The 12,486-nt window shown below is 50.0% G+C and overlaps 1 protein-coding gene across 4 annotated transcripts in view; it reads left to right on the top strand.

The window, feature by feature from the left end:
* The first annotated feature begins 5,975 nt into the window (after positions 1-5,975).
* The window catches only part of PNLDC1 (PARN like ribonuclease domain containing exonuclease 1), a 1,498,562-nt gene continuing 1,492,051 nt past the window's right edge, over positions 5,976-12,486 (top strand). For all 4 annotated transcript variants that reach the window (XR_011281806.1, XM_069628834.1, XM_069628833.1 and 1 more), the window contains exon 1: positions 5,976-6,094. Coding sequence is in view for 3 of the 4 variants with exons in the window: in XM_069628834.1 (XP_069484935.1) it covers positions 6,083-6,094 (12 nt within the window). In the remaining variant the exon portion in view is untranslated. The remainder of the gene's footprint in view (positions 6,095-12,486) is intronic.

Below are 12,486 nucleotides of genomic sequence, written 5' to 3'. Positions count from 1 at the left end.
CCCTGCCCTAGATTTCCCCCCCCCCCATCACCTTATCAAGCATTTCCGCTGCCTGGGGTTGTTCAGGAAAGGACAGAAACAGTCGCTGCAGCTCAACCATCAGCCTATAGTACAAAAAACACATCCAGCACAGAGAGGGCTCCTTTTTTCCCTCAGCTGAGTGATGGATATGAACTTCCCCTCCGGGAACAAATCTCCAAATTTAGTTACTGCCAACCTTTTCATCAACGCCACATACCGTACTTCACTAGTTAGGGGAACATCTGGGATATATATAACTGGGAGCTTTGGCGAGTACAGTATGCTATCCCTAGGTTTACCTTCCAGAAGGGACCATGCTCCACACGTCAACTTGACCGGGTTTCGGGTTTTTTCGCGGGCGGTTCGGAGCAGTAAGAATAACCGACCTCAACAACGCTGGTGATGCAATTGACCTTTCTACTTCCACATGCCTACGTTCAGCCGCCATACCATACCAGTACTGGAGGGAACTTGCTTGCGCCACAGTGTAATATAATTCTAAATCTGGCAGGGCCAGCCCCTCCCTTCCGAACAGGTGCAATAAGTTTATCCCACGAGACCCGTGCTTGCTTGCCAGCCCAGATGAATTTCGACACTATCGAGCGGAGATCCCTGAAGTACTTCTTGGGTACTTTTATTGGCACGTTAAGAAACACATACAGAAATCTGGGGAGAATCGACCTTTTGATTACAGAGATCCTACCGAACAAATTAAGGGGGAGCGAGCCCCACCTCAGCATCGCCAGTCTGGCCGACTCAAATGCCTCCCCATAGTTACTTCGGTAGACCACCCCCTCATCTCTGCCTATTGTGATTCCCAGGTATCGGGTACTTAGCAGGTCCCACTGAAAACCCCACCTATCTTGAAAGCGACCCAGCCCATCCGTCAGCGGAAATATAACAGATTTGTTAGGGTTCACCTGTAACCCTGACAGTTCCCTGAATTGCTGAACGTCGAACATGATCGGGTCCAGTTTGACCTCTGGTTGTCGGATGAACAGGACCATATCGTCTGTGTATAGCAAAATTACTACCTTATAGGTATGCAGCTGAATGCCCCGATGTAAATGCAGCTCTCTAACCAATTCGGCCCACGGCTCTATAGCTAGGACAAATAACAGAGGGGATAGGGGATAGCCCTGGCGTGTCCCCCTCTCAAGTGAAATTAGTTTGGTTGTCTGCCCATTCACCCTTATTCTAGCTACCGGCTTTTTATATAGTAATGACACCAAGGAGAAGGACCCTCCCAAGCCCAACCTGCGCAATACTGTAAACAGGAACGGCCATTCGACGGAATCAAACGCCTTAGTGGCATCCAGTAAGACTGCTGCCACTGGATCATCCCTCGGCAGAGCCGCCATGAGCCCAAACATCCTCCTTAGCCCAAATTATGTCGACCGTCCAGGAATAAATCCCGCCTGATCAGCCCTGACTAAAGTTGGCATCAACGGCACCAATCTTGCCGCCAAGATTTTAGCCATGATCTTATTATCCAGGTTAATGAGTGATATCGGGCGATACGAGGAGCAATCCTCCCCCCTCCCTCCCCCCCCAAGGTTTCCCAGGTTTCAAAAACACAACAACCACTGCCTCCCGCAGGGAATCCGGCAATCAACCCTCAGATACAGCTTCCTGATATACCCGTAGTAGGTATGGTGCCAATTTGTCAATATAGCATATATAAAATTCGGCCGTAAAGCCGTCCGGGCCTGGGGACCCCCCCCCCACTCCCACCGGCAGCCCATTAATGGCACCTACTACTTCCTCCAATGTCAATGGCCTATTCAACCACTCATGTTGCTCCTCAGAGCACCAGTACAGTCCCACCTGGTCAAGATAAGCGTCAATATCCGTTTGATTAGCCCGCGATTGGGCAGAGATAACATTTTTGAAATTCGTGGACTATTGCCTCATCTTCAAAGTTGTGTATCCCCCACTCGTCCGTAATCATCTCAACTCTATTCCCCCTCCTTACACATCCCAGTGGCTTTGGCTAGTAATCGTCCCGGGGCCTGACCCTCACCATATCTCCGGGGTGCCGCTCTATCCCACCCATACTTTACTTCATGCTGGGCTAGGGCAGGAAACTCTTGAAGTTTCTGGATTATGTCCCCTTGTTGGGCCCTAGATGGGATGGGGGCTGCCTCCTGTAGGACGCGTATCTCCTCCTCCTTGTCAGCCAGATCTCTTCGTATCCCATTTAGGATCTCCGCTTCCTTAGCTATGCACTCCCCCCTTATCACACACTTAAAACCTTCCCATAGGGTACCCACCGAGGATACCGACCCCTCGTTAAGTTCAAAGTATTTGTCTATGGTGTTCGATATCTCCTTCCTAAAGATAACATCTGTGAGTTCATTGCTCCTGAATTTCCACGGGGGCCTCATCACCACGCGGCCTCTTAAATGGATAGTTAACAGGACCGGGGAGTGATCTGAGAGGGTGCGAGCCAAAATCTCCACCCCTGTGGTCTGACCCATGAGCTCGTGGGATACCAGAAAATAATCTAGCAGTGCGGCCGAGTCATGTGGGGCAGAGAAGTGTGTAAACTGATTTTTCAGCGGATGTCTCACCCTCCATACTTCCTCTATTCCCCACACAGTGAGCATGCCTTGGATCCGGACAGAGATTCTACTACTCGTGCGTATGGCATTCCCCACCCGATCCCTGGCCGGGTCTAGAACAGAATTAAAATCTCCCGCCGATAAAACTCCTCCCTCAGGGATGGCTCCCAGCTGTCTTTCGACCCACTCTAAAGATTCTGTTGTTTCTTGATTGGGGCCATAGTAACAGATCAGTGTGTACAGCTGCTCTTGGATGATCCTCTGTACCACCAGTGCTCTGCCCTCTTGATATTTCAGGACCATGGTCTGTCGAAACCCCACAGCTGTGCACCAGTATGCATACACCCCTGGAATATGAAGAATCGGAGGAGAAATACCTCTGACACCCCCAGCTCTTACCAAAGCGAGAATCTGAATCTACTGTCAGATGGGTCTCTTGGAGGAAGGCCACTCCCACCTGGTGTCGTCTCAGATATTGTAAAACCTTCCGGCACTTAGGCGGGCTGTTAAGGCCCCTAACGTTCCAGGTCATGAATTTAAGTGTTGCCATTATTAATAGCACAATGCACGCTTTCCACTTGCCTCTTGTCTTCTCAATTATCTGCACCTTCTGTACCGTAAGTCCCCTGCCCCCCACCAGTACCAACAACCCCCCAACTTGTCGGTTTGTTCCCACCCCACTCTCCCACAGCATACTTGCAATTGGCTCTCGCACCAGGGGCAGTTGCAAGCCCGACCTCCCAGCACACCGTCCTATTAAAGCGGCTCATGCTCAGACGAGTAAGACCAGATGCGGCAGTTGGCCTCTATATCCGAACCGCTAAGCATCTTTAGGGCCCTGGTCAGGCATTATACCCTTGCTGCACAGAGGCCCCTGGCAACATGTCCAAGAAGGATGCAGCCTCTTGGGGACTGAAAAAAATAAGGACCGACCATTGTGTTCGAAGCTTAGCTGGGAACAACATGGCGTATTTTATATTTTTACCACGCAGCTGTTTTTTCACATCAAGAAATGTTCTCCTGTTCGCCTGCACCTTATCCGAGAAGTCAGGGAAGAGTTTGATGACTTCCTCCTTGTAGGTGACGGTCCCTTTTTCTCGCGCCTTCCGGAGCGCTGTGTCCCTATCTCTTTAATTCAATAGTCGAGCAATCGGCGGCCTAGGCGGCGCTCCCAGGATCGGCTTCCTCCTGCCTAGGATTCTATGCACTCTCTTCACAACGCACACTGGGGAGAACCCTTCAGGCCCCAGCGCCTCCAGTAGTATTCTTTCAACCAGAGCTTCCATATCCCTCTGGTCGGCTGATTCAGCAAGGCCCACAATTCTTAGGTTTCTTCTCAACCTCGATTGAAGGTCCTCCTGCTTCTCCTTAAGTTCTTCCAGGTCTTTTCTTACCCCAGGCATTTCTCCCGAGGCCGCCATATCTTCCACTCTGGACAGTCTTCCCTCCGCTTCATCCAGTCTCTCCCCATGCTTGACCAGACAGACCTGCATGTGATCTACCTTACAGGTCAAGGTGTCGAGTTTCCCATCCAGAGACTGTACCCCGACTGCAGCTGCGAAAACATAGCTTTAATGTCTTGAAAGGCGGCGGCCGGGTCCGGATCTGCCCCTGGGGCATGCGCCGTAGGAGAATCTCCCTTTATTGCACTGTTTTTAGTTTGGCTGACGATTCGAAGTGGAGTTTCGCTTGATGCTTGCCCCCTTTACCGTATTTTGACATGCTCCGTGGGTGGGATGGGCCCCGGGCAAGCGCCAGCTCGATACTTCTAGTTTATGAATCCAATATCTGTGGCTTCGTGAGCCCCCCCCCCCCCTGCGTCACTCTGACTCGTGGCACCGCTCCCCCAGCACCCGTTAGAACCCGCACACACCTGCCGGCGGAGAGAGATGAATCGGGATTAGAGCTTTCACCCAGGGACTGGACTTCCTCCTAGACCGGAACACAGCTTCTATTGCACCGTCTTCCCCGGGACTAGGCACCTCAACCACAGAATCAATGTTTCTGACCCTTTACACCCACGCACCACCCGCGCAGACTCCTCCGCCTGGCAAGTCCACTGGGCTTCCACAATCGTAATTGCTCAGAATGTCTGGTCGCTCCGAAGGTCTTCCTTTCCTCTCCATATTCGACCGCCAGTCCCCTCTCCGGACGTCTCACCCTTTAGCCCCAGGTCCCAAGCGGGGTTCAGCAGTCCCATTCACTCCTCTTGGAGCTTACTGTTTGATCTGGTGCCTCGCCGACTTGACAGTGCCTGGTGTAATCCCCCCCCCTCAGCCCCTTGTGCGTGGTCTCCTCAGGTCCGATGGAGGCGCGAGAGGGCTGGCCGACACCTCCAAGTTGTTTCCCCGGCGTCTCCAGAAAAGTCCAGTTCGCGGCCTGCCGCGCGTTTCAGCCTGTGGCCCCTCCTCCCTGGCCACGAGAAAACTAATGTCTCCGCCTTATCCACTGTGGGCGATGGGGGGAACTCCCTCCGTCCCGAGCAGTGCCCGCCTGCTCCGTCTCTCTGGCAGCGCCTCCAGTGTCTGCTTCGCTGGCCACTCAGCACTGCAGTGCAGTCCTGCAGGCCGCTCCACGGCTGCACGATGGGCGCCCCTCCGTCAGGAGCAGTCTCAAGCTCCGAGAGCTGTACCCCCCCCCACAACGCCACCAGGGCAGGCTGCGTGTGTCTCCGCTCCTGCCTGAGCTGAGCTGCCCTCCCGTACCTCCACACGGGGGACCGCCATGGCCGATGCACCGCTCTCCGACCCTCCTCCATGCCACGCCACTTGGCCTGCAACTGCAATTATGGCACCGTTTCATGCCAGACACGCTTCCATGGGGCCCAATGTAATGAACCTCCAATATCTGCTGCCAATGTTTAAATTTGGAGCAGGAGTCTGCCGGATAACCTGCCGGATCTGATCGGGTGCTGGAGAGCTTCACGGACCTGCGGCCATCTTGGTCGGGCTCTCTAGCGCCCCCCCCCTGCTTTTACAACTTTATAATTTTAATAATGTTAATTTAAGAGAATGAGTCAATCTCCTAAGCGACTCATTTGTCTACATACATGTATTTTGTTAGGGGATGACGACAATTTATGGCAAACTGACATATACCGTGTATACTGAACGTTCTAGCTAGTATGCACATTTGCAGACACATAGCAAGCAAATGAGGCCTTTGTTACTTTAAGAAGATTTGTTGTTATTAGCTACTTCAGAAGATCATGTGACTGGACGTTAACATGCCGGTGCCGCTGATCACATTTTCAGTCCTTTTTTAGCTGATTGAACCATCTAAAGAAGCTACATAACCTATTAAGATCTAGTAAGAGGAGATTACATTTAGTATTACAGTACTTATTTTTTTTTTTATTACATTTGATCACGTGACCGGAGCGCTACTCGGCACTCGCTTGTCACGTGATCCCATGAATATATTGCGTTCGTGGGGCGGGAGGCTGCTTGATTGATGCTTTTTACACCCGCGATTTGCCAAAATACATTGGAAAGTGTATGAGAATCAAGGTACGTGAGGAGACTCTATTGATTTACGAGTTAGGAGGTGTTACTTTAATCATAGCTCCCAACCTTGTTTGTCAGCATGGCGGGTGAAAACACCCGATTTTGTTTTTGGCTGGTGAGAGGCCCATAGAAGTGAATGGGCGTATGAAGGACTTGGCGGTGATTCATCTGCTTTCAAGGCCGGTGACACCCGCCAAAAGCGGGTGAGTTGAGAGCTATGCTTTAATAGTGAACACCTCTTTGGTTCCCTGTGAGTGTGTACCTCTTTTTCACTTCACAGAGGCAGAGAAAGCACAATCTATCCATACAGACAGTTGGCATCTGTGAATCTACCTAGATCAGAAGTAAGTGTGGTCACTTAACAGGAAACAATCTAATTTGAACACCCTAGGATTGCATGCTTAAGGACATTCCCATTATGCCCTATGGGGCAAAAATGGGAATGGGGAAGGACCATGGTGAAATGGGGAAGTAGCGCCCCGCCAACCTTGGAATGGGGTGGTACTTCCCCATTTCACCATGACGGACTTGTTGAAATACCGGCAGCAACCATGGTGCTAATAGCGCCATGGTTTAGCCCCGGTGTTGTAATGAGGGCCATAGAGTGTGATGTAAAGCCGTAGCAACCCCAACAGCAAAGTAGAACAGTCAAAAATAAAGGAATGTTCAGTCAAGACTCTATATAAAAATATGTTTTAAACACACCATATAACTAAATGTAAATAAACCACAAAGTCCCACCCCTGTGGAAAGAGCACAGAACATGTAGGAGATGAAATGGGCAGCATTCTGGGTTATGGAACAAGGGTAAAAGTCATATTAAAAGAATATGTCTCTGAAAAGGATGCGTTCTTGAAAGCAAAATTGAACTACCCAGTCTCTAGGGCCAAAGAATAGACATGGGGGGGGCTGTTATCAGGCAATAATACATTTTGCTCTTATTGGTGGTTTGGCAGTGTTACGATTCAGGCACTAATGAGGCAGTTACGGTAGTCCAGGCAGCAAGCAGATGTTGAGTCGGGGTTGAACTGAAGGTTGCTGTCGTTCGAAGTGATGTGGATCATGGCGATCACCAGGTTTAGTTTGACGGCAGATTGGCTGATGCCAGGATGCGCAAGCTGAGTCGGTTCTATGCTGTGCTCGACACTCATGATTTGGGAAGAACACCAGGGTTGGTTTGACTGTCGACTGGATCGCTCCGAAAAGGCTAGCGGTTTGAACTGTGGTTCGAGTGTTGCGGGTGCAGCGTTGCTTCTTTGTTTGATCCAAAGTCGGTTTGTGCCAAAGGCACCACAAGAGGGTCTTGTTGGTTAAAACTGGCTCGTATCATGGTTCAAAGTGGTTCAATGAAAGTGCAAGGATCTTGGTTGTCTTGGCTCTCGGGTGCTGTGAGTCCCACTCCATAGTCTCTGTGGCAAGAGTAGTCCTTGTTCTCAAGCTCCCAAATACAGGGGGAAGCTGAAGCACTCAACTGCAGGAGTCATTCATCACTGTGGGCCCCTAGGTACAAGGTTGGCAGCAGAGAGGCATATCTTGTTCCAGCAGCAGGTCATCCCTAATGTTCCCTTGGGATGGTTAGTGAGCAGAGTTTGCCTCTTCCTTGGATGACCTGTCTTCACCTTGCAATTGTAGGACTTTGAAAAGAGCAGCTCTCCCAACAAGGTACATAAATTCTTCATCAAGGGCTGAAGTCCAGAGATGAATCCGAGACTCCTTCTTTTTAAAGGCAAAATTCCATAGGTGATTGGGGGGAAAACGCAAGCCTGCTTTAGTGTTCCAATCCCTGTTCTTGAATCAAGTGGTCTTTTCCTTCTGACCTCACAATCAAAGTGCTTTTTGGTAAAGGAAGTGGCGAGGACAGAAAGGAAGAAAGAATATAGAGGGAAACCGGATGGTGGCATTGTTCCCTTGCTATGTGCATCTCCCTCTTTTCTACACTTACTTTGCCCTCTTCCCTTGGCACTAGCATCAAAGTCCTTTTTGGTATGCAGTACCCTAATTCTTTCAGGATGGGTGTCCCCTCTGACTCCTGTTTCCCAAGCCAGCTCCTACCGGGAGGCTAGCTCGCTGGAGAGGTGTTACCTGACTTCATAAAGGAGCAAAGTAGAGGCATAGCCATCCAGTCTAATGTCCCGTCGTTTGGCAGGGCCATGTTGTCTAAGCGGACGGCACATAGCCCTTCCACAGTTGATCTGGGCTCACAGTGCTGAAGCATAGATGATGTCAGATTGATGTGGCTTGGATAATTGAGAGATGCTAGCTACCATACCGTCACTCAGGTATAGCTTATTTACGAGTTTACAACTGCCACCATGGTGGTAACTCTCATGGTTTTGGGAACAGAGTTGCATGTATTAAATGCAACCTCTGTGCTGCAGAGACTTGGCTGTGACTGCAGCTGTGAAGAGGGCACCTGGGACCCCTGAACCTGCTCTGTGCCACTGCAGAGGAACAACTGCAAATCATGGCACTGATCCAGCAGGGCGTACGTGTACACCACGCTTTTGGCATTGATCTTGGGGGAAAGGTGTGCCTGATTAGCATCCCACCTTTTCTGCAAAGGAATTGCCCATATCATTTTATTAATGCACATTTTAAAAAGCCTGGGCTTCTATGCCCTTGCCAGTTGGTAATTAATCTAAGTAATCCCTACATGTCATGTCATTATGCCCCATTAACCCAACATCCCTATTCCTTGTGTCAGTCATTACTACATGAGGGTCCCAACATGTAACCGGAAGTAATTCCAAGCTTTTTTGTTCTACCTGCTACCTGTGTGGAGTCACCGCCCAATGACGCATCATTGCCTACTTCATGCTTCTATTTTGTTCCTGTCATGTGACAGGATGTTGGTTTCATGGGCCGCTGCCAAACACGGGTATTATGTAGTGCTATCCTCTCCACAGGTTCCTATCCTGCTGTCCAAAATTGGGAACAGGAGGGGAAGCTGAAATGCTGGCTCCAGGGGACCTTGCCCAGCTTTGCCCATTTGAGCAGGAAAGGTGGTATTGCTCACATAGCCTGTCCAGGAGGGATAGCCCGTTGCAGGCGCTCAGCTGTGGATTAGGTGAACAGATTGCCGAGGGACCAATGTAGGGCTTCTGCGTTCCCTTGTGTTAAAGAGGCAGTGCACATCGTGCTCAGACGGTTTACTTTCAGTTTAATTACTTGCAAGGGCAGGAGAATATGAACCTTGCATAGGCGTTATGGGATATGATGAATCCTACAGACTCCTCACTAATTTCCTGCAGTCTCTACCAGGTGGCCAGGGAAAGGCAGACACTTTCTGATCCTGACCTTGGGGGAGGTGTTCTGTGGGAGGATCACCTGGGAGGAAAAAAGGCTCAGGGCAATGAGGACTCCATGGGATGAGACGCAGTATTCCTCCAGGAAGGATGACTGCGTAATGGCTTGTTGTAAAAACCATCTTGCTGTGTCATAAAATGCAAATGTGACCAGCGTAAAAACATTCATGAACTCCTCAGTCTTAAAATACGTAAAGACCTTTCAAAGTCCCAGAGACTTGTAAAGCTAAAGACCTCAGTTGCACCCAAAGGTACAGTGAAAGGAAATCTATGGATTCCCTTTTTTCACATTTTATTTTGTAGAAGAATACATTTTATTTATTTAAATTTGTAGAGCGCACGGCAGCCCGCAGGCGGCATTACAAATTCAACTGTGGGCTGGTTTACGGGCGATGCCCCCAGCCCCATTCAAACACCAGAAACAACTCTGTTATTCCCCTACCCTTCTGACTGGTACTGCTTACTCCCTCTAAGTTCTGGAGCCCCTGACAGGTGACCACATCTGCAGTTAGGCCTCTTAGTCCCCGCTCCCCCACATAGGTCACCCATATTCCACCCCATCTTTCTTAGACCTCGCCACTGGGGGGGGACCACATCGAACCGCCCTGCCTGCGGATCCGGCGTCATATAACATACAATGAAAGGGTGCCAATCCATTTCCATTGGTCCGGCCCTTCCATAAAGTCCTGCTGTAATTCTCTCCATGGTATAAATGTTTTTGGCAACATTGGTCCATTCACTCTTGCTGGGTGGGTGTTCATTTTTCCATTTGGTGGCAATGAAGGCCCTAGCGGCAAGCAGTAAGGCCGCTGCCATTTTGAGGTGACCAAAACATGGGAGATTTATTCCTAGATATACCATCTAGGTCTTTAATCCACCCGAGGACCTCAGGCCAGAAAAACTGTACCTTGGGGCAGCCCCACCACATGTGCCAGTAATAGTCTCTCTCCTCAAAGCCCCTCCAGCATGTGGGACTTGCAGTTGGAAACATTTTCGACAGTCTGACCAGGCCAAATTGCCACCTATGGAAGAGCTTAATGGAGTGCTTTCTGTACTGCCAAGATAGTGATGTCTTGGACACTCCCCTGCACATCCTACTCCTGAGGGCTTCTTCTATTTCCACCCCAAAGTCTCTTGCCCAACAACCTTTCAGGTTCTCCTTGGATCCACCTCCCACCCTGACCAAGGCCCCGTACATTGCAGATATCAGCCCTCTCATTCCAGTACACCTGTCCAGCAGTATTTCAAAGGGAGTGAGATCTCTCATTGTCTTTTTCCCTGATGCTCGTCTCTGTGAGGGCCCCTTTTAGTTGTAGGAATAAGAATACTGAGAGTTTTCCTATGCCCAAGGCCTCCTCTACATCATTTATATTGCTGAAAGGACCCTCCCTGAAGAGCTGCCCTATACTCTCAAGTCCAGCCTCAAACCATTTCCTGAAATCTTCCGGGATTTGGTATTGCTTCTTACTCCCAGAACCCAGAGGTGACCCAGGGGCGAAGGCCATGTGGTAATCCCCCCCCCCTCATAGCCGCCCCTTTTCTCCAGATGTCCTATATGGTCCCTAGAATAGGGTGCTCGTGAATTCTACGTGGCAGTTTGTTCCTAGGCACCCATAACCATTCTCCAACCGTGGCCGGGTGCAGGCAGAGGTTGTCCAGGGCCAGCTATTGTTGGTCCGATTGCGACCTGAGTTGGGCTGCCTTATAGTAAAGCCTCACATCAGGGAGGCCCACAGACCCATTCTCCCTGGGTAAAATAAGGGTCGCCCTGGGAATTCTTGCCTTTGTCCCGTACCAGAGGAACCTTTGAAGGGCTCCCTTTATCTCACGAAAAAACGAATCCGCGATCCTAATGGGGAGCATTTGAAGTAAGTACAAAACCCTTAAAAGGACCACCATTTTCATTGCGTTGAGACGACCCAACCATTAAATCGTTAGCTATTGCCATTTTGTTAGGTCTGCCTGTATTTTAGTCCTCAATGGGGGGGGGTAATTGGCAAACAGCGTCCCGAGGTCCCTCGTGAGATTAATGCATTTAATGCATAAGTATTTCAGTGTGTTTAAGTGGACCTCCATCCTGAGTGTTGTAAACTTCCCAATATCCCCATCCCTCCTCCGATCCAGTGGGAAAAGAACCAATTTGGATTTGTTTTAGCCCTGCCACAGCACCGTAGTGCTCGATCAATTGAAGTGCTGCCGGCATGGAGACCAGAGGTTCCCTTCTATGTAGCAGCATGTTGTCTGCTTATAAGGCGACCTTGTAGTCCGCCCCCTCCCCACCCCCCGGGTCATCCCTGATCCTCGGAGGACACTGAAGATGTATACACTGCCATTATCCCTCAGATAAGCCTTTCCACCATTCCAAATTTCACCAGGACTGCCCTGAGAAACTTCCCCTCCAGCCGATCAAATGCGATTCTCGGCGTCAACTGAGAAGGGACGGGTCTCCCCTGTCTCTTAGGATACATATATCGAGTGTAATTTGGATAAATAGCTTAGGGGCAACGTGCTCTCCTTGGAAACAAGGCAACACAGAGCATCACAGGTTCGATCCCCGGGTATGCGCTTAGAAACCTCAGGTTATTTATAACGCGCTTAATACCCAATCATATCGTGTTTTCTTCATTGTGTCCGCCCCCTGTAATCCCTTAATGAACGCCACTTGATCTGAGTGGATCAATCTGGGCATGTACCCTTCCAGTCTTGTGGCTATCACCCTGGTATAAAGCTTGGCAACTATATTAAGGAGGGAGATCAGGCGATAGGCCGCACACCCCTGAGGATCCTTAACCACCTTGGGTATCACTGTAATAAGAGCTTGTAGAAGGATTGCAGGACCCGGCCCGTGCTATGTATGTAATTGAACATCTTGGTCATGATTGGGAGTAGGGCGGGGAGAAATGTTTTATAGAATACTGCAGGGAAACCATCTTCTCCCGGGGCCTTCCCCAGAGGTAACCTTGCTATCGCATTTCTGATTTCAAAAAAGGTAGCAGGCTCTCCTCTCCAGAAAGAACATGGCATGATAACCTGTTCTGAGATGAGTCTGCAGCACACACCTTTTGCTCACTGTACCTTTCACAGATGGGA

This window comes from Ambystoma mexicanum, chromosome 12, assembly GCF_040938575.1.
Source record: "Ambystoma mexicanum isolate Mex_15411 chromosome 12, UKY_AmexF1_1, whole genome shotgun sequence".
NCBI lineage: Eukaryota > Metazoa > Chordata > Amphibia > Caudata > Ambystomatidae > Ambystoma > Ambystoma mexicanum.
Note: the sequence above shows the minus strand (reverse complement) of the source record. Positions and strands in the feature narration are given on the sequence as shown.